General features: G+C 42.7%; 1 protein-coding gene across 2 annotated transcripts in view; it reads right to left on the reverse strand.

Annotated features, from left to right (window-relative positions):
- The window catches only part of stab2 (stabilin 2), a 38,260-nt gene that overhangs the window by 8,546 nt on the left and 10,055 nt on the right, over positions 1-19,659 (reverse strand). For both annotated transcript variants that reach the window (XM_014207974.3, XM_045722003.2), the window contains exons 14-47: positions 19,539-19,601; positions 19,196-19,312; positions 18,970-19,023; positions 18,632-18,712; positions 18,331-18,483; positions 18,079-18,138; positions 15,093-15,185; positions 14,640-14,726; positions 14,379-14,490; positions 14,095-14,275; positions 13,827-13,920; positions 13,511-13,669; positions 13,255-13,350; positions 13,032-13,124; positions 12,868-12,915; positions 12,186-12,325; positions 11,884-11,995; positions 11,620-11,787; positions 11,317-11,424; positions 10,983-11,114; positions 10,704-10,832; positions 10,562-10,624; positions 10,367-10,462; positions 9,794-9,989; positions 9,243-9,338; positions 6,504-6,555; positions 6,283-6,344; positions 5,896-6,021; positions 5,642-5,715; positions 5,472-5,546; positions 1,209-1,328; positions 869-913; positions 638-718; positions 388-543 (exon numbers count right to left, since the gene is read on the reverse strand). In XM_014207974.3, coding sequence (XP_014063449.1) covers positions 388-543; positions 638-718; positions 869-913; positions 1,209-1,328; positions 5,472-5,546; positions 5,642-5,715; positions 5,896-6,021; positions 6,283-6,344; positions 6,504-6,555; positions 9,243-9,338; positions 9,794-9,989; positions 10,367-10,462; positions 10,562-10,624; positions 10,704-10,832; positions 10,983-11,114; positions 11,317-11,424; positions 11,620-11,787; positions 11,884-11,995; positions 12,186-12,325; positions 12,868-12,915; positions 13,032-13,124; positions 13,255-13,350; positions 13,511-13,669; positions 13,827-13,920; positions 14,095-14,275; positions 14,379-14,490; positions 14,640-14,726; positions 15,093-15,185; positions 18,079-18,138; positions 18,331-18,483; positions 18,632-18,712; positions 18,970-19,023; positions 19,196-19,312; positions 19,539-19,601 — 3,522 coding nt within the window. The remainder of the gene's footprint in view (positions 1-387; positions 544-637; positions 719-868; positions 914-1,208; positions 1,329-5,471; positions 5,547-5,641; positions 5,716-5,895; positions 6,022-6,282; positions 6,345-6,503; positions 6,556-9,242; positions 9,339-9,793; positions 9,990-10,366; positions 10,463-10,561; positions 10,625-10,703; positions 10,833-10,982; positions 11,115-11,316; positions 11,425-11,619; positions 11,788-11,883; positions 11,996-12,185; positions 12,326-12,867; positions 12,916-13,031; positions 13,125-13,254; positions 13,351-13,510; positions 13,670-13,826; positions 13,921-14,094; positions 14,276-14,378; positions 14,491-14,639; positions 14,727-15,092; positions 15,186-18,078; positions 18,139-18,330; positions 18,484-18,631; positions 18,713-18,969; positions 19,024-19,195; positions 19,313-19,538; positions 19,602-19,659) is intronic.

Raw genomic sequence — 19,659 nt, forward strand, 5'->3', positions numbered from 1 at the left:
AGAGCTTGAGTGGATCTGCAGAGAATAAAGGGAGAAACTCCCCAAATACAGGTCTGCCAAGCTTGTAGCATCATACCCAAGAAGACTTGAGACTGTAATCGCTACCAAATGTGCTTCAACAAAGTACTGAGTAAAGGGTCTGAATACTTATGTAAATGTAATATATATGTAGATTTTTTTTATACATTTGCAAACATTTAGAGAAGCCTGTTTTTGCTTTGCCATTATGAGGTATTGTGTGTAGATTGATGGAGTCTGAATACTTTCCGAATGCACTGTATAAATAATGTCCAATCCATCATGATAAGAAATGGAATCTAGGATAATAATCCAGACATTGAAGCAACCAACAGAATCCACTGGGAGTGTTGTAATTTCATTGGTTACCTCAGAGTAGGTGATGGTCAAGACGTCTCCCATGAGAGTGGTCAGGTTTCTGGGCGTGGTCAGGTCGCTGGCCAATAGGGTGTGACATGACACGATGTGGTAGCGAAGAATCTTGGCCCTCTTCTCTCTCTTCGAGGGATTCCTCAACTCTTTTGCCTAAGAGCAAGTCATGAGACAAGATAAGATCCGTACACACACAGGTATATAAATACAGGCGCATACACACACACACACACACACACTTTCCTACCGTATCCCCCTGGGCGAAGGCCTCAGCTGTTGGAGCAAAGACGGTGAATGGACCCCGGCCCTTCAGAGAGATATCTGCCATCTGAAAACAAACAACGTTCAACCAACAATATCTTTAGTTAATTTGCTATTATTTTAATCAACAGTGATTGTGTTGTGCCTTTCTTACTAGGATGTGTAACTTAATACAGAACATAAATAAAAGTGTGTTACTGGTCAGTGAGAGACTCACCATCAACCCAAGATAAAAATCCCTCAGTTTCCTGGTGAGAAGCTCCTGTAGATGAAAAAGATAAACACTGATCAATGGTCAAATGAAGAGTGTGAGTGAGTGAGTGAGTGAGTGAGTGAGTGAGTGAGTGAGTGAGTGAGTGAGTGAGTGAGTGAGTGAGTGAGTGAGTGAGTGAGTGAGTGAGTGAGTGAGTGAGTGAGTGAGTGAGTGAGTGAGTGAGTGAGAAATAAAGTGGGAAAAGAGGTGTGAGCTTACATGGGGTATGTACGTGTACTTACAAATGGCAATCAAATGTAACTTTTACTTGATCATGCTATGTGTTGTCTCCTCTCCTGCTCACCTTGCCCACAGTGCCTTTGCAGCTGATGCCGTCGCCCATGTATCCGTCCATACAGGTGCAGCTGCGTTCCCCTGGACCAGTCATATTACACCTGGCGTACCTGTGGCAGTCCCTTTGTTTCTGCCAAGAGGATCACCACATTGTTACATGATTCACCACGCTGTTACACTGTTCACCACACAGTTGCACTGTTCACTACATTTACACTGTTCACCACACTGTTACACTGTTCACCACACTGTTACACTGTTCACCACACTGTTGCACTGTTCACCACATTGGTACACTGTTCACCACACTGGTACACTGTTCACCACACTTGCACTGTTCACTACATTTACATTGTCCACCACACTGTTACACTGTTCACCACACTGTTGCACTGTTCACCACACTGTTGCACTGTTCACCACACTGTTGCACTGTTCACTACATTTACACTGTTCACCACACTGTTGCACTGTTCACTACATTTACACTGTTCACCACACTGTTACACTGTTCACCACACTGTTACACTGTTCACCACACTGTTACACTGTTCACCACACTGTTGCACTGTTCACTACATTTACACTGTTCACCACACTGTTACACTGTTCACCACACTGTTGCACTGTTCACTACAGTTACACTGTTCACCACACTGTTGCACTGTTCACTACATTTACACTGTTCACCACACTGTTACACTGTTCACCACTCTGTTACACTGTTCACCACACTGTTACACTGTTCACCACTCTGTTACACTGTTCACCACACTGTTACACTGTTCACCACACTGTTCACCACACTGTTGCACTGTTCACTACATTTACACTGTTCACCACACTGTTACACTGTTCACCACACTGTTACACTGTTCACCACACTGTTGCACTGTTCACTACATTTACACTGTTCACCACACTGTTACACTGTTCACCACACTGTTGCACTGTTCACTACAGTTACACTGTTCACCACACTGTTGCACTGTTCACTACATTTACACTGTTCACCACACTGTTACACTGTTCACCACTCTGTTACACTGTTCACCACACTGTTACACTGTTCACCACTCTGTTACACTGTTCACCACACTGTTACACTGTTCACCACACTGTTCACCACACTGTTGCACTGTTCATTACATTTACACTGTTCATTTACACTGTTCACCACACTGTTACACTGTTCACCACACTGTTACACTGTTCACCACACTGTTACACTGTTCACCACACTGTTACACTGTTCACCACACTGTTACACTGTTCACCACTCTGTTCATCACACTGTTACACTGTTCACTACATTTACACTGTTAACCACACTGTTCACCACATTGTTACACTGTTCAACACAGTGTAACACTGTCAACCACACTGTAACACTGTTAACCACACTGTAACACTGTTCACCACACTAACACTGTTCACCCCACTGTAACACTGTTCACCACACTGTAACACTGTTCACCACACTGTAACGCTGTTCACCACACTGTAACGCTGTTCACCACACTGTAACGCTGTTCACCACACTGTAAAGCTGTTCACCACACTGTAACACTGTTAACCACACTGTAACACTGTTCACCACTCTGTTACACTGTTCACCACACTGTTACACTGTTCACCACTCTGTTACACTGTTCACCACACTGTTACACTGTTCACCACACTGTTCACCACACTGTTGCACTGTTCACTACATTTACACTGTTCACCACACTGTTACACTGTTCACCACACTGTTACACTGTTCACCACACTGTTGCACTGTTCACTACATTTACACTGTTCACCACACTGTTACACTGTTCACCACACTGTTGCACTGTTCACTACAGTTACACTGTTCACCACACTGTTGCACTGTTCACTACATTTACACTGTTCACCACACTGTTACACTGTTCACCACTCTGTTACACTGTTCACCACACTGTTACACTGTTCACCACTCTGTTACACTGTTCACCACACTGTTACACTGTTCACCACACTGTTCACCACACTGTTGCACTGTTCATTACATTTACACTGTTCATTTACACTGTTCACCACACTGTTACACTGTTCACCACACTGTTACACTGTTCACCACACTGTTACACTGTTCACCACACTGTTACACTGTTCACCACACTGTTACACTGTTCACCACTCTGTTCATCACACTGTTACACTGTTCACTACATTTACACTGTTAACCACACTGTTCACCACATTGTTACACTGTTCAACACAGTGTAACACTGTCAACCACACTGTAACACTGTTAACCACACTGTAACACTGTTCACCACACTAACACTGTTCACCCCACTGTAACACTGTTCACCACACTGTAACACTGTTCACCACACTGTAACGCTGTTCACCACACTGTAACGCTGTTCACCACACTGTAACGCTGTTCACCACACTGTAAAGCTGTTCACCACACTGTAACACTGTTAACCACACTGTAACACTGTTCACCACACTGTAACACTGTTAACCACACTGTAACGCTGTTCACCACACTGTAACACTGTTCACCACACTGTAACGCTGTTAACCTGTTAGGGCTAGGGGGCAGTATTTACACGGCCGGATAAAAAACGTACCCGATTTAATCTGCTTACTACTCCTGCCCAGTAACTAGAATATGCATATAATTATTGGCTTTGGATAGAAAACACCCTAAAGTTTCTAAAACTGTTTGAATGGTGTCTGTGAGTATAACAGAACTCATATGGCAGGCAAAAACCTGAGAAGATTTCATGCAGGAAGTGGTCTGTCTGACAAGGTGTTGTTGTTCTTGCCTCTGTTTATTGAAGAGTCGGGATCTTAGCTGTAACGTGACACTTCCTACGGCTCCAATAGGCTCTCAGAGCCCGGGAAAAAACTGAACGATATCGAGGCAGCCCCAGGCTGAAACACATAATCGCCTTTGCCAAGTGGCCGATCAGAGGACAAAGGAATTAGGCGCGTGCCCGAGTCGACCCCATGCTGTATTTTCTTTCGGCTGTTTACCTAATTGCAGATTCCATGTCGGAATATTATCGCTTTTTTAGGAGAAAAATGGCATAAAAATTGATTTTAAACAGCGGTTGACATGCTTCGAAGTACGGTAATGAAATATTTAGAAATCTTTTGTCACGAAATACGCCGTGCGCGTGACCCTTATTTACCATTCGGATAGTGTCTACAACGCACGAACAAAACGCCGCTGTTGGAACATAACTATGGATTATTTTGGACCAAACCAACATTTGTTATTGAAGTAGAAGTCCTGGGAGTGCATTCTGACAAAGAACAGGAAAGGTAATCAAACTTTTGTAATAGTAAATCTGATTTTGGCGAAGGCTAAACTTGCTGGGTGTCTAAATAGCTAGCCCTGTGATGCCGGGCTATCTACTTAGAATATTGCAAAATGTGCTTTCACCGAAAAGCTATTTTAAAATCGGACATATCGAGTGCATAGAGGAGTTCTGTATCTATAATTCTTAAAATAATTGTTATGCTTTTTGTGAACGTTTATCATGAGTAATTTAGTAAATTGTTAGTGAATTGTTAGTGAATTCGCCGGAAGTTTGCGGGGGGTATGCTAGTTCTGAACGTCACATGCTAATGTAAAAAGCTGTTTTTTGATATAAATATGAACTTGATTGAACAAAACATGCATGTATTGTATAACATAATGTCCTAGGTGTGTCATCTGATGAAGATCATGAAAGGTTAGTGCTGCATTTAGCTGTCTTCTGGGTTTTTGTGACATTATATGCTAGCTTGAAAAATGGGTGTCTCATTATTTCTGGCTGGGTACTCTGCTGACATAATCTAATGTTTTGCTTTCGTTGTAAAGCCTTTTTGAAATCGGACAGTGTGGTTAGATTAACGAGAGTCTTGTATTTAAATAGCTGTAAAATAGTCATATGTTTGAGAAATTGAAGTAATAGCATTTCTAAGGTATTTGAAAATCGCGCCACAGGATTCAACTGGCTGTTACGTAGGTGGGATGATTTGGTGCCACCTAGCCCAGAGAGGTTAACCACACTGTAACACTGTTAACCACACTGTAACACTGTTAACCACACTGTAACACTGTTCACCACACTGTAACGCTGTTAACCACACTGTAACACTGTTCACTACATTAACACTGTTCACCACACTGTAACACTGTTCCCCACACTGTAACACTTTTCACCACACTGTAACACTTTTCACCACACTGTAACACTGTTCACTACATTAACACTGTATTGAGAGATTAGAGATGTACCGTTCGACAGAGGTTGATAACCGTACAAAACTCCTTCCCATCTCCTGTGTAGCCTTGGCTGCACCCACACGACGTCTGGATAGAAAACATGAAATAAGTCAGTTCATTGTTTTACAACAGATTGATGGACACCGAACACACACGACGGACCGACCAACCAACCAACTTACTTTGTTAGGTCCGGTGTGAATACAGTCTGCATTCACATGGCAGCCTCCTTTACCGTCCAGGCAGGGGTTGATCTCTGAGGCAAAATAAAACAATGTTTAACATTGTTTGGGTCTAAATTGGCTCAAATAATTTCTTACCGCTACTTTCAGTGGTAGCCCAGCCCTAGGTAACAAAACGAACAAACACAGCTGAAACTCAACATTATTTCAGAACCTGACCTGTCAAAGTGTGTAGATTAAAGATGCACACTTACGTACACACACCATCCCATCGCCGTGATATCCCGTGTTGCACACGCACTGCCTGCGTCCAGGGAGAGTCCTCTTACACACAGCGTGAGGACTGCATCCTCCGTTATTGTCTTTGCAGGCATCTTTCGCTACACACACACACACACACACACACACACACACACACACACACACACACACACACACACACACACACACACACACACACACACACACACACACACACACACACACACACACACACACACACACACACACACACACACACACACACACAGAGAGAGAGAGAGAGAGATTTGTTACACCTAGTTTCCTGTGTGGTAGCCATGTATAATAGCAGTTCAGGTACCAGTATAGTAGTGCATGCTGGAAAGTGACAGGAAGGATACCTTTGCAGTTAGTGCCGTTACCCTGAAACCCTGCCAAACATTCACAGCGACCTACAACACATCTGTGAGAGAGATGCAAAAGAGGAGAAGAGATGGAATCACAGTTTGCAGGTAAGAGATATAAGAACCGTTTCTCAGGCTTGCTGTGCTGAAATGGTTTGATTTCAACATAGTCACATCATAGAGTGATGGGAAGCTGAAGTCAGAGTGAGTTCACTCACATTGCACTGGTGTGGCACTTCCTGTCCCCACAGTTCTCTTCTCTAGTGAACTCTGAAACACAGCATACAGGGATGACGTGTCACAGTACTTTGAACATAATATGAGATGATCCTATAACATTGATATGATTCATGTGAGTTAAAATGCCCATGTGACTTCTACTTGTAATACATGTGTGTTTTCTTTGGCATGTCTTTCTGTCAGTTAGGGGTGGGACTATTGTCCCTTGGTAGGACATGTCCTGTGCGGTGGCATTTGCATCCCTTGCCTTTGCAACCATGAAAAACACATCATACATGTTTTTGTTGAACTGTTTGTCGATGATAAAACAAAATGTAAGTCCTCTGTACTGCAAAACTGTATTTGTATGTATACTTTAAAGTACTTAGGGTATGCAAATTGTCTTGTCCCCGTAGTGATGAGTAAAGTTGTAGTGACATGTTTTGGGGATTTAGAGATATCTATTATTTGAATTCTAGAAAGTAAATAAAAGTATGTCATATTTGTATGGATTAATAAAAACAAAGAATGCTATTAAAATGCTTTTCATTTTATATATATAATACAGCGGGTTCAGAAATTATTAACACTCGTACCAGGACATTTTAGCCAACAATCTGGTTGCCTCTGCCAGGAGGCTGAAACTTGACCACAAGTGGATCTTCCAGCAACACAATAACCCCAAGCACATCAAAATCCACAAAGAAATGGTTAATTGGCCACAAAATCAACATTTTGCAATGGCCATCTCAGTCTCCGGACTTGAAAACCTGTGGTTTGAATTGAAGAGGGCAGTCCATAAGCACAGATGACGGATATCAAGGATCTGGAAGGATTCTGTATGGAGGAATGGTCTAAGATCACTCCAAATGTGTTCTCCAACTCATAAAACATTTTAGGAAAAGGCTCAGTGCCGTTATCCTCGCAAGGTGAGGTATTTAAAGTTATTGAAAACAGGAGTGTCAATCATTTTTACCCCTACCTTTTTGAGAAACAATAAACATTACTTGTTAAACAAAATCTATTTTAACCAAGAAAGTGTTAAACAAATCAAAATATATTTTATATTTGAGATTCTTTAAAATAGCCACCCTTTGCCTTGATGACAGCTTTGCACTCTTGGCATTCTCTCAACCAGCTTCATGAGGTAGTCACCTGAAATGTATTTCAATTAACAGGTGTGCCTTGTTAAAAGTTAATTTGTGGAATTTCTTTCCTTCTTATTGTGTTTGAGCCAATCAGTTGTGTTGTGACAAGGTGGGGTAGTATACAGAAGATAGCCCGATTTGGTAAAAGACCAAGTCCATATTATGTCAAGAACATCTCAAATAAGCAAAGATAAACAACAGTCCATCATTACTTTATGACATGAAGGTCAGTCAGTCTGGAAAATGTCAATAACTTTGAAAGTTTCTTCAAGTGCAGTCGCAAAAATCATCAAGCAATATGATGAAAATAGCTCTCACGAGGACCGCCACAGGAAAAGAAGACCCAGAGTTACCTCTGCTGCAAAGGATAAGTTCATTAGAGTTACCAGCCTCAGAAATGGGCAATTAACTGCACATCAGATTGCAGCCCAAATAAATGCTTCCCAGAGTTCAAGTAACAGACACACCTCAACATCAACTATTCAGAGAAGACTGTATGAATCAGGCCTTCATGGTTGAATTGCTGCAAGGAAACCACTACTGAACGACACCAATAAGAAGAAGAGACTTGCTTGGGCCAAGAAACTCAAGCAATGGAAATTAGACCGGTGGAAATCTGTCCTTTGGTCAGATGAGACCAAATTTTAGATTTTTGGTTCCAACCGCCGTGTCTTTGTGAGACGCAGAGTAGGTGAACGGATGATCTCCGCATGTGTGGTTCCCACCGTGAAGCATGGAGGAGGTGGTGTGCTGGTGTGGGGGTGCTTTGATGGTGACACGGTCAGTGATTTATTTAGAATTCAAGGCACACCAGCATGGCTACCACAGTATTCTGCAGCGATACGCCATCCAATCTGGTTTGAGCTATCATTTGTTTTTCAACAAGACAATGACCCAAAACCTCCAGGCTGTGTAAGGGCTATTTGACCAAGAAGGAGAGTGATAGAGTGCTGCATCAAATGACCTAGTCTCCACAATCACCCAACCTCAACCCAATTAAGATGGTTTGGGATGAGTTGGACCGCAGCATGAAGGAAAAGCAGCCAGCAAGTGCTCAGCATATTTTTACATTTTTACATTTTTTTAATTTAACCTTTATTTAACTAGGCATAAGAACAAATTCTTATTTATATGTGGGAACTCCAAGCATTACAGGTGACTACCCCATGAAGCTGGTTGAGAGAATGCCAAGAGTGTGCAAAGCTGTCATCAAGGCAAAGGATGGGTACTTTGAAGAATCTCAAATAAATATACTTTGTGTGCTATTTCTTAGTTTTGATGTCTTCACTATTATTCTACAAAGTAGAAAAAGTTAAAATAAAGAAAAACCCTTGAATGAGGAGGTGTGTCCAAATGTTTGACTGGTACTGTATAAATACATAACATTTTATTTTTATTCTCAGGAAATGCCACCACAACTCAAGAATGACCCTCCTGCGTTGTGGCCCACTTATCAGGCAATGACCCTGTCATACATACTGGAAAGATTAAACTCGCACACCTTAAAGTGCTATCGGATGCACGGAGCTAAAATTATACTCGTTAAAAATAAGAACAACGCCAGCACATATACTTTCATACAGTACATACTGTCATCGCAGGTGACCCCTCTCCAATACGCGTCACACTCGCATGTCCCATCTCCATGGATACCGTCGTTGCACCGGCCGTTCTTACACCTACAGTCTGCAGAGGGGGGGGGGGGGGGAATCAGAGCGAGAGAGAGAAATATGCTGATGATAGTAGCATATATAGTGATTGTGTTTCTGTATTGCAATAGCATCCCAATGTTGAATTGCTGGATTCTATATTGTAGTGGCAAGTTGATAGTGGATATATCGTGTGACAGTACCTTGGTCACAGTGGACGCTATTTTACTACACTCTTAGAAAAAAGGGTTCCAAAAGGGTTATTCGGCTGGAGAACCCTATGGGGACAGCCGAATAACCCTTTTGGGTTCCATATGGAACCCTCTGTCGAAAGGGTTTTACATGAAACCCAAAAGGTTTCTGCTTGGAACCAAAAAGGGTTGTTCAAAGGGTTCTCCTATGGGGACAGCCAAAGAACCCTTTTAGGTTCTAGATAGCATTTTTTTTTCTAAGAGCTTACAATACATTACTACAGTACCTTGGTCACAGTACCTTGGTCACAGTGGATGCCGTATTTGCCCTCCTGGCACGTTTCACAAGCAGTCCCGTTGAAGCTCTTGTTACACTGGCAAACCCCTGTACCGTTGGTCCTGTCCTGGCACATCCCGTTCCCATAGCAAGGCTGGCCTTTGGGCCCTGGACACGGCTCACAGTGCTCCCCGTAGAACCCGCCACAGCACCTCCGCACCTACAGGGGGAGCTAGAGTCAATCACAGGGACACGCACTTCTACTCTCACTTCAAATTGGCGTGAAGGTAAAGTATGATTGCCTGTCAATTCCCTCACTCAGGTAGAGCTTCTCTAGACCCTTGTTGATTCCTCTTCTTGGATTTAAAGCATTGAATATGTGTAAGTAACATGCAAACACAATGCTAACAAATTATGTTAACAGTGCTTTTGTTTCTACACCACTGACCCATTCTAGACTAGTGATGCATGCCAAATTACACCCTATTCCCTATGGGCCCTGATCAAAAATAGTGCACTATATAGAGAATAGGGTGGGACACAGTCCGAAATGTGGTAGTATTCCAGTGATAGTGGTGCTGCTGGTGTCTCACGTACAATGGTAGTGTTCTTGCAGATGGTCCTGCAGCCGATGCTGAGCAGCCGTTCCCCCTGGTAGACCCGACTGAACATACACTTTTTCCTGACCAATGCCTGTAGGGAAAACAGCCATAACACAGAGTAATTCGTGAAACATGACAGCCATTTTGGATCCACAATACAGTAGCTGGATATACTTGAAAGGTATCATACCACTGGGGTAGCTCCAGCTGGACAGGGGTTGAGTTGTGGGTAGAAGCAATCTTGACAGGATCCCTTCAGACAAAATATAAATGAATTATTATCTGAGAAAATTAATGTCAAATGTTTAGAAAAAGGAAGAAAGGGGCTTTACTGGAAATGTCTTGAATTGCTGGAAGTCGCAGCGATTTCTGGTGATATCTAGTACTGCAGATAGGCCGTGGATCACCCCTTTACCACCCTGGATGTCTGACACATTTACCTGGGCCTCATTCACAAACAACTACAGAGGAGAGAGAAGAGAAGAGAAGAGGGAAAAAAGGAGCACCACATTTTGAGAGGACTCAAACAGTAGTAGACTATAGCCAATATGGCTGATACAACATTAGTAAAACACAAACAGAATTCCCAGAGCATCCCATAATAATAATACCTTGTCATCCCTGGGTAAGATGCCTAGCTGGTAGGAGAACCCCAGCATGGTCTCCTTGTAGGCTCCAACCAGCAGGTCTACCTTCATTAACCTATCAGACAGCACTATGTGGTACCGCGTCGTATTCAGGTCCTGACAACAACCAAAACACACACAGTACTACAGTTCATACATTATATAAGCACGCACACTCGCATCCACACACACACACACACACACACACACACACACACACACACACACACACACACACACACACACACACACACACACACACACACACACACACACACACACACAATGTGTAACAACATTACAAAATCGTTTCAGGTACCATGGTGTCTGAAGCGGTATTCTTGAGGTACTCGAGGACAGCGCCGTCTGTTGGAGCGAATACTGTGTAGGCCGAGGCCTGCTCTATCTCTTCTGTCAGGTTGTGATGCTGAGAGGGAACCGACAGAGACAGACATTTTCCTCAGATATGGCTGCATATGGAATCACACATATTTTTATGGAGAACTTTAATAAGACATTGATAAAGCTGGGGTTGTTCATCAGAGTGCTCCGTTCAAAAATAGAGTTTGGGTGCTGTACGAGAGTGTGGATGAATAGAATAGCAGCCTTATAATGTACATACGACAAGGTAACTCCTGAACAGGGAGAACTCTGGCCTCCGTGCAAGCAGCTCCAGCAGCCCCTCACTGAGACTCCTCTCTGGAACCAACACTGTGTCAATAATGTGGATCAGTCCATTGGTTGAAGCCACATTCGCGGTTGTTATGGTGGCTCCTCCAATCACTGTGGACTGACAGACAATACAGGGTTCACTTCAGATCATGTGTTACAGTATCGCAGTTCCTGTTCACTTCAACCTTAGGATGAAACCTGCCTCTAAACTCACCTCATTGGTAATAGTAACAGGAAGAGCCTTCTTCAGAGCGGAAGTGAGCTGCAAGTTGGAGGATGCATCGCGTAGGTCATCTAGTGAGTAGACACCTTGGATCATGTGATTTCTATCAGGGGATAATCAGAAATAAGGATTATCACAATGGAAGAATCTCAATGCCTATAGCAAAACGTTTTTAAAAGTTGTCCAAGGGAAAATAAAAGAGACGGTTCTTATTGGACAAGTCCAAGTAGTCTCTTCCTGTTTTATAACATATAATTTTGTTTGGTGCCTGATGAATATGACCCAGGTCTTACTTGATGATACTGAGTAGGTTCCCCTGGGTTGTCCAGAAGTCCTTGTCCTCTTTGGTCATCTTGTCTGTAGCTGCTGTGGACGGCACCAGCAGCGTTACGTTCTGACTGTTCATGAGTGGCAGCTGGGAAATGCCTATGTCCTGGGAGAGGGGAGGAGACAAAAGAAAATACTAAATGTCATGCCGACCTAAAACCATACGACCAGCCTCTTACAGGCATACTAGCAGGCTAGCAGAAGGTCATGGTGAGTTGTGAATATGACCTTATGCAGATTGTTGCATGATGTACTACAGTACCCATAATGCTCTGTAACCATATCCGGTTGTATCTTACTAAACGTTCCTGAAGCTTACACTATGTACTCTTAGAAAAAAAGGGTTCCAAAAGGGTTTTCGGCTGTCCACATAGGAGAACCCTTTTTGGTTCCATGTAGAACCCTCTACATTGAACCAAAAAGAGTTCTTCCTGGAACCAAAAAGGGTTCTTCAAAGGGTTCAGCTGAATAACTCTTTAAGGTTCTAGATAGTGTGGTGTGACGTCTCATTGATACAGGATGTCAGAAGTGAAAATAGGTTGTTTCTTATTCAGACAATAAAGAATCTGAACAACAGCATCAACAACACAGGGAAAACGCAACCCCCCCTGCTGTAAAACGGTGAGAAATGACAGTGGTCAAACTCACAGTCACCCATTTGGCGAACTCAGTGACATCAGGAAGGGCCATCAGCTCCTACAGAGACACAGTGGAGGTCAGGTTTGTTATTCAGATCAGTGTAGGTATGTCAGTCCCCTAATCCACAAACATATGTAGCTACCTGTCTTGGCAATAAGGTAGGAAGTGCTCACCTGTCCCACGTTGCCGTAGCACACCTCTCCGTCACCTGTGTATCCATCCTCACACACACACTTCCATGCACCGGACACGTAGAGACAGCTTGCCTTTAGGAGAGAAAGTAGATCAAAGTTCATGAGGTCAAAGGCTATCATCACAGTCAATCAGTATTATGGTCGGTGATTCTATTGGTTCAGTACTTATCGTGTCAGCCAATGAGAAGTAGCGGGCACCCACCAGATAATGACAGCCACCATTTTGTGCCACGCACGGATTGTTCGCCTCGCACTCCCTCCCATTGCCACGGAAACCACTCTTGCACGCACAGCCGCTCTGCATTTGGAAATAGGAACATGCATAGAATCAACTGGAGACTTTGGGCTTTATTGAATGGATGGTTAAGATAGATGGTAGGGGAGAAAATATAGAAACAACATCGCATTGAGTCAATCAGACTGTTTTGGGAGTTTGATGCCCTACCCCCCTCTCTCACCTGTCCAGGGCCCACGTAGATACAGGTGGCATTGGGATGGCAGCCCCCTCTGTCAGGGCCCAGGCAGTCATTGACAGGCTGGCACCCATCCTCATCCATCTTCCATCCTGCCAAACATTGGCATGTGTGTGAGCCTGGCCCTGTCTTTATACACTTGGCCTGTAGGGGGTAGTGGAGAGCACAGTCAGAACAGCTCAGTACAGCAAGCAGGCTACCATGCTTAGGGGAAAAAAGGTTCAATTGAAAAAGGTACTGAAAGACGTTGATGGTGAGATGTATGGTTTTCATACATTGTTTGTGTGTTTTCTGTGCTTACATTCACATCGCATCCTCCACGGTTCGGAAGGGCACAGGGTTCCATATACACGCACGTGATCCCATCGCCTTGGAAACCCGGATTACACACACACCTTCACACACATAAAAAAACATGCCTTTTACTTAGAACTACATTTTGCAGGAGGGACAATCTTGGATACAAAGCACTGTGTTGTCATGAGAATTTAGAACATTGAGTGAGAGAAAGGGATTCTATTTTTATACCAACATCCCCAACAAGGCCGCAGTGAAGCCTGCACATTCACCTGACTGCCCCTCCATTGAAGTTACACTCTGCGTGGGCATGACAGAAGGTCACCTGGGGGCCACAGGCCTGGGTGTGGCGCTCACAGTACTGGCCAGTGTAGCCCGGCTGGCAGGAGTCCACCTTACAACGCCCATCTGCCTCGGGACGGTTATCACACACACCATGGATACAGTCACAAGCTAGGGACAGAGGGGGAGAGACACATCATCAACATGAGACAGACGTGTCATCATCTGGGGACACTGATGTGTCCCTTTGTCAATATAGAAGACGTGGGTGTACTTTTGTCGCAGGCTGGTCCGTATTTGTCGGGGTTGGAGCAGTAGTGACACCGGGAGCCTTTGAAGTTGGTCTCACAGACACACGTCCCGTTTCCCTCGATCCCCTCAGAACACTAAGACACACGGTAGAAAATAAGTATAAATACCTACATGCTGAACATAAACACAAAGAGGAGGATTACGCCAATCACTGCATAGATTCTTTTCTCAGTCAGACTGGTTAAGTGGTTAAGGGATACGTTGGTTAGGTGGGGTGTCTCACCTGTCCATGACGGGAGCAGGGGGTGTTGAACCCTCCAGGACACGGGGTGCAGTCTGGCCCATAGAAGCCCTTACAGCACAGTGGTGTCTGGGGAGAGGGTGATGTAGAGGTGGGGTTAGGGAGGAGGATGGGCATAAGAGGGTGCAGAACTCAAATCAGGTCGGGCCTACAGAGTGTGTGAGGGGTGTTTGAGGTGTGCGAGGTGCGAGGGATGTTGTGTGTGGTGTATGTGTACATGTTTTCCTACATTATCAGGACCAGAATGTCCTGACAAGTCACCAGAATGTCCTGACAAGGCAGGATTTTTTTTTTAAGTGAATTTGTTAAAATGATATTTTAGGCTTGAAGGTTTAGGGTTTGGGGTTAAGGTTAGGTTTAGGGTTAGGAGTTAGGTTTAGGATTAAGGTTAGGTTTAGTGTTAGAAGTTTTGTGTGTGTCTGTGTGTGTCTGTACCGTGAGGGTCCTGTTGCATATGGGGGCGCAGCCAAACGTAGGGATGTTGAAACTCAGTATGTTCCGGAACACACAGCCACGAAAGAAGGTGTTCTACACAAAGGGGGCGACATCAGCAAAATAAACACAGAGCTGTATACAGTACATGGATGGCTGGATGGCTGTATGTCCCAAATGGCACTCTTTCACCTTTAAAGTTCACTACTCTTGTCCAGTGCCCATCCGGCTCTGTCAAAAGTAGTGCACTATATAGGGAATAGGATGCCATTTGTGACACAGACCATGGCGCTGAGTAAACACATACATTGCCTTCAGAAAGTGTTACAGCCTGAATTTAAAATGGATTAAATTTGGATTTTGTACATAGTGGTGTAAAGTACTTAAGTAAAAATACTTTCAAATGCTAATTAAGTAGTTTATTGGGGTACCTGTACTTTACTATTTATATTTTTGACGGTTTTTACTTTTACTTCACCATAATGTGCTTTTTACTCCATACATTTCCCTGACACCCAAAAGTTAAATTTTGAATGCTTAGCAGGACAGGAAAATTGTCAAATTTACACACTTATCAGGAGAACATCCCTGGTCATCCCTACTGTCTCTGATCTGGCAGACTCACTAAACACAAATGCTTAATTTGTAAATGTCACGACTTCCGCCGAAGTCGGTCCCTCTCCCTGTTCGGACGGCGTTCGGCGGTCGACGTCACCGGTCTTCTAGCCATCGCCGATCCACCTTTCATTTTCCATTTGTTTTCTCTTGTCTTCCCACACACCTGGTTTCAATTCCATCATTAAATGTTGTGTATTTAACCCTCTGTTCCCCCCATGTCCTTGTCCGGAATTGTTTATTGTAGTGCTTGTGCACGTTATGCTGGTGTGTAATGGGTTTTGTTTACCCATTGATTTATTGTTCTGTTAATGGTGGTTTTATTTATTAAACTGCGCCGTTGTAAATCAGTTTTTGCTCTCCTGCACCTGACTTCTCTGCCGCCAGTGCACACCCCCTACAGTAAATGATGTCTGAGTGTTGGAGTGTGCCCCTGGCTATCTGTAAAATAAAATAAACTGTCTGGTTTTCTTAATATAAAGATTTTGAAATTATTTATACTTTTACTTTTGATATTGAAGTATATTTTAGCAATTACATTTACTTTTGATACTTAAGTAAATATAAAACCAAATACTTTTCGACTTCTACTCAAGTCGTATTTTACTGGGTGACTTTCCCTTTTACTTGAGTCATTTTCTATTAACGCATCTTTACTTTTACTCAAGAATGACAATTCTGGGCCTACACATAATACCCCATAAAATCAAAGTGGAATTATGTTTTTAGACATTTTTAGAAATTAATTAAAAATGGTAACCTGAAATTTCTTGAGTTAATAAGTTTTCAACCCCTTTGGTATGGCAAGCCTAAATAACGTAATGAATAAATGTGCTTAACAAGTCACATAATAAGTTGCATGGACTCAATAATAGTGTTTAAGATGATTTTTGAATGACTACCTCATAAAATTATCTGTAAGGTCCCTCAGTCAAGCAGTGAATTTCAAAACAAAGAATCAACCACAAAGACCAGGGAGGTTTTCCAATGCCTCGCAAAGAAGGGCAGCTATTGGTAGATGGGTAAACATTTAAAAGCAAACATTGAATATCCCTTTGAGCATGGTGAAGTTATTAATTACACTTTGGATGGTGTATCAATACACCCAGTCACTACAAAGATGCAGGTGTCCTTCCTAACTCAGTTGCCAGAGAGGAAGGAAACTGCTCTGGGATTTCACCATGAGGCCAATGGTGACTTTAAAAGAGTTATGTTTGGGAAAAATCCAACACAACACATCACTGAGTACCACTCTTCATATTTTCAACGATGGTGGTGGCTGCATCATGTTATGGGTATGCTTGTAATCAGCAAAGACTAGGGATTTTTGGGGGATAATAAGTAATGTAATAGAGCTAAACAAAGGCAAAATTCTATAGGAAAACCTGGTTCAGTTTGCTTTCCTACATACACTGGGAGACAAATTCAGCAGGACAATAACCTAAAACACAAGGCCAAATATACACTGGAGTTGCTTACCAAGATTATATTGAATGTTACTGAGTGGCCTAGTTACAGTTTGAATAATTTTTTAAAGAATAATGTTCAAATATTGTACAATCCAGGTGTGCAAAGCTCTTGGAGACTTACTCATAAACACTTACACCTGTAATCGCTCCTAACATGACATTTTTTTCTTTTTTAAACCTTTATTTAACTAGGAAAGTCAGTTAAGAACAAATTCTTATTTACAATGACGGCTTACCCTGGCCAACGCTGGGCCAATTGTGCACCGCCCTATGGGACTCCCAATCAAGGCCAGATGTGATACAGCCTGGATTCGAACCAGGGACTTTAGTGATGCCTCTTGCACTGAGATGCGCCACTCGGGAGCCTGAGTAGTGACTTAGGGGTGTGAATACTGTCATCAAGGCAAAGGGTGGCTACTTTGAATAATTTCAAATATAAAATATATTTTTATTTGTTTAACACTTTTCTGGTTACTACATGATTCCATATGTGTTATTTCATAGTTTTGATCTCTTCACTATTATTCTACAATGTAGAAAATAGTAAAAATAAAGAAAAACTGTTGAATGAGTAGGTGTGTTCAAACTTTTTACTGGTACTGTATGTAAATGAGATATTTCTGTATTTCATTTTCAATTCATTTGCAAACCTTTCTAAAAACATATTTTCCTTTTGTCATGATGGGGTATTGTGTGTAGATGGGTGAGAAAACAGATATTTTTTATCCATTTTTAATTCAGGATGTAACACAAGAAAATGTGGAATAGGTCAAAGGGTATGAATACTTTCTGAAGGTACTGCACGAGGTTAAGGAAAGAGCCATGTGAAAGCAACTGAAAGGGATGCTTAGGTCTCTATACAGTATTTGCAAACTATTTGAGGTTGAGTGTGTGTGGGTTCTTACTGTGGACACTCCGGATGGGCAGCCGGACTTGGTCACCTTTGAGCAGCTGACACAGTCACCCTGGGTAGTAACATGTCAATGAAGAGAGACACTCAAATGAGGACAAGCAACCAGAACAAACTCCCTCACTAAATCTAAATAAAGGATGACTCTAATAATACGTTATAAAGTTAATAATGAACAAAACCTCTGAAACTAAAACACTTCATGTGAATGCAGGGGACGATCACAAAACCTGGCACTCAAACTCACCTTCATAAGTTTGTTCTCTGTGATGTCACACCTGTGAGGCAGTACCGGCTCGATGGAGGGCGGGATTAGAACCCCGTCCAGCGAATAGAGGCGTCCGTTCTTGGCCTCCACGTCTGCCTCCAGTACAGCCATGCCGTTGACCAGGATTTGACCCTATGGGGTTACGTCAGAGTCAGACACACACACCTACTGTACATGCACACGCACACACACACACACACACACACACACGCACACGCACACGCGCACACACACACTATATATACCTCTTCGCTTGTGTTGATGTGTCACATGTACTTACGTTTTCAGTCACATTGAACGAGAGGATCTGATTGGCAATGGTCCTAATCCGCTGGTTGGTCACAGCATTATAGACCTCCAACTTCAAACCAATGGAAAACAACAACCATATGCAAACACATTCACAGAATATTCAGAGTAGGAGTGCTGATCTAGGATCAGGTCTCCTCTGTCCATGTAATCTAATACATTATGATATAGACAAAACATCACAGGACATAACAGATCCTAGATCAGCACTAATACTCTAAGAAGATTAATGAATACGGACCTTGAAGTCTAAGGGACTCTACATGATCTGGTTTGGTGATTGACATGTAGCCTAACATGCACACTCACATTGATTGAGGGGACCACATGATTCCTTAGTAGCTCCAGTAGTTTAGTGCTTCCCTGAAATCAGACAAAAATAAGCCAAACACGCACATCACAGTCACGGTCTGGAGACATCACATGCATTGCAAAACGATGTGTGTGTTTGTGTCATCAGAGGCATAAGAGTTTGCAAGTGTACATGCGTGTGCGTGTGTATGTGTATGTGCACATGAGGTCATCCATTCCCTACCTCACTAGAGGTGAGATAGTCCAGCTGTCCCTCCTTCATGGCATCGAAGGCTGTGTTGGTGGGGGCAAAGATGGTGGAGGGCCCAGCCTCCTCCAATACAGAATCAATATTGGCTTTCTGTACAGATGAATCAAACCAAATCAAACTTTATTTAGATTGAATATTTCATACCAAAAAATGTAGTTGCATATAAATACATACAAATAAGAATAACAATACATTAATAAGATATCAAACAACAGGTTGATGTTACTTCATATCTGATATACTATACCCACTGAATAATACATAGAATATGTTAAATAAAATGTAAATAGCATGAAATGAATACAGAAGACAGTACCATCAACAAATCCTTGAACTTGGAAAACTTCCCATAGTCTGATAGAATCTTCATCAGATTCTCCTGGAAAAGATAACATGACAAGTCATGTCAAAATGGAACTTAGCCTAACTTAATAACA

Source organism: Salmo salar, chromosome 07 (assembly GCF_965601325.2).
Source record: "Salmo salar chromosome 07, fSalSal1, whole genome shotgun sequence".
Taxonomy (NCBI): domain Eukaryota; kingdom Metazoa; phylum Chordata; class Actinopteri; order Salmoniformes; family Salmonidae; genus Salmo; species Salmo salar.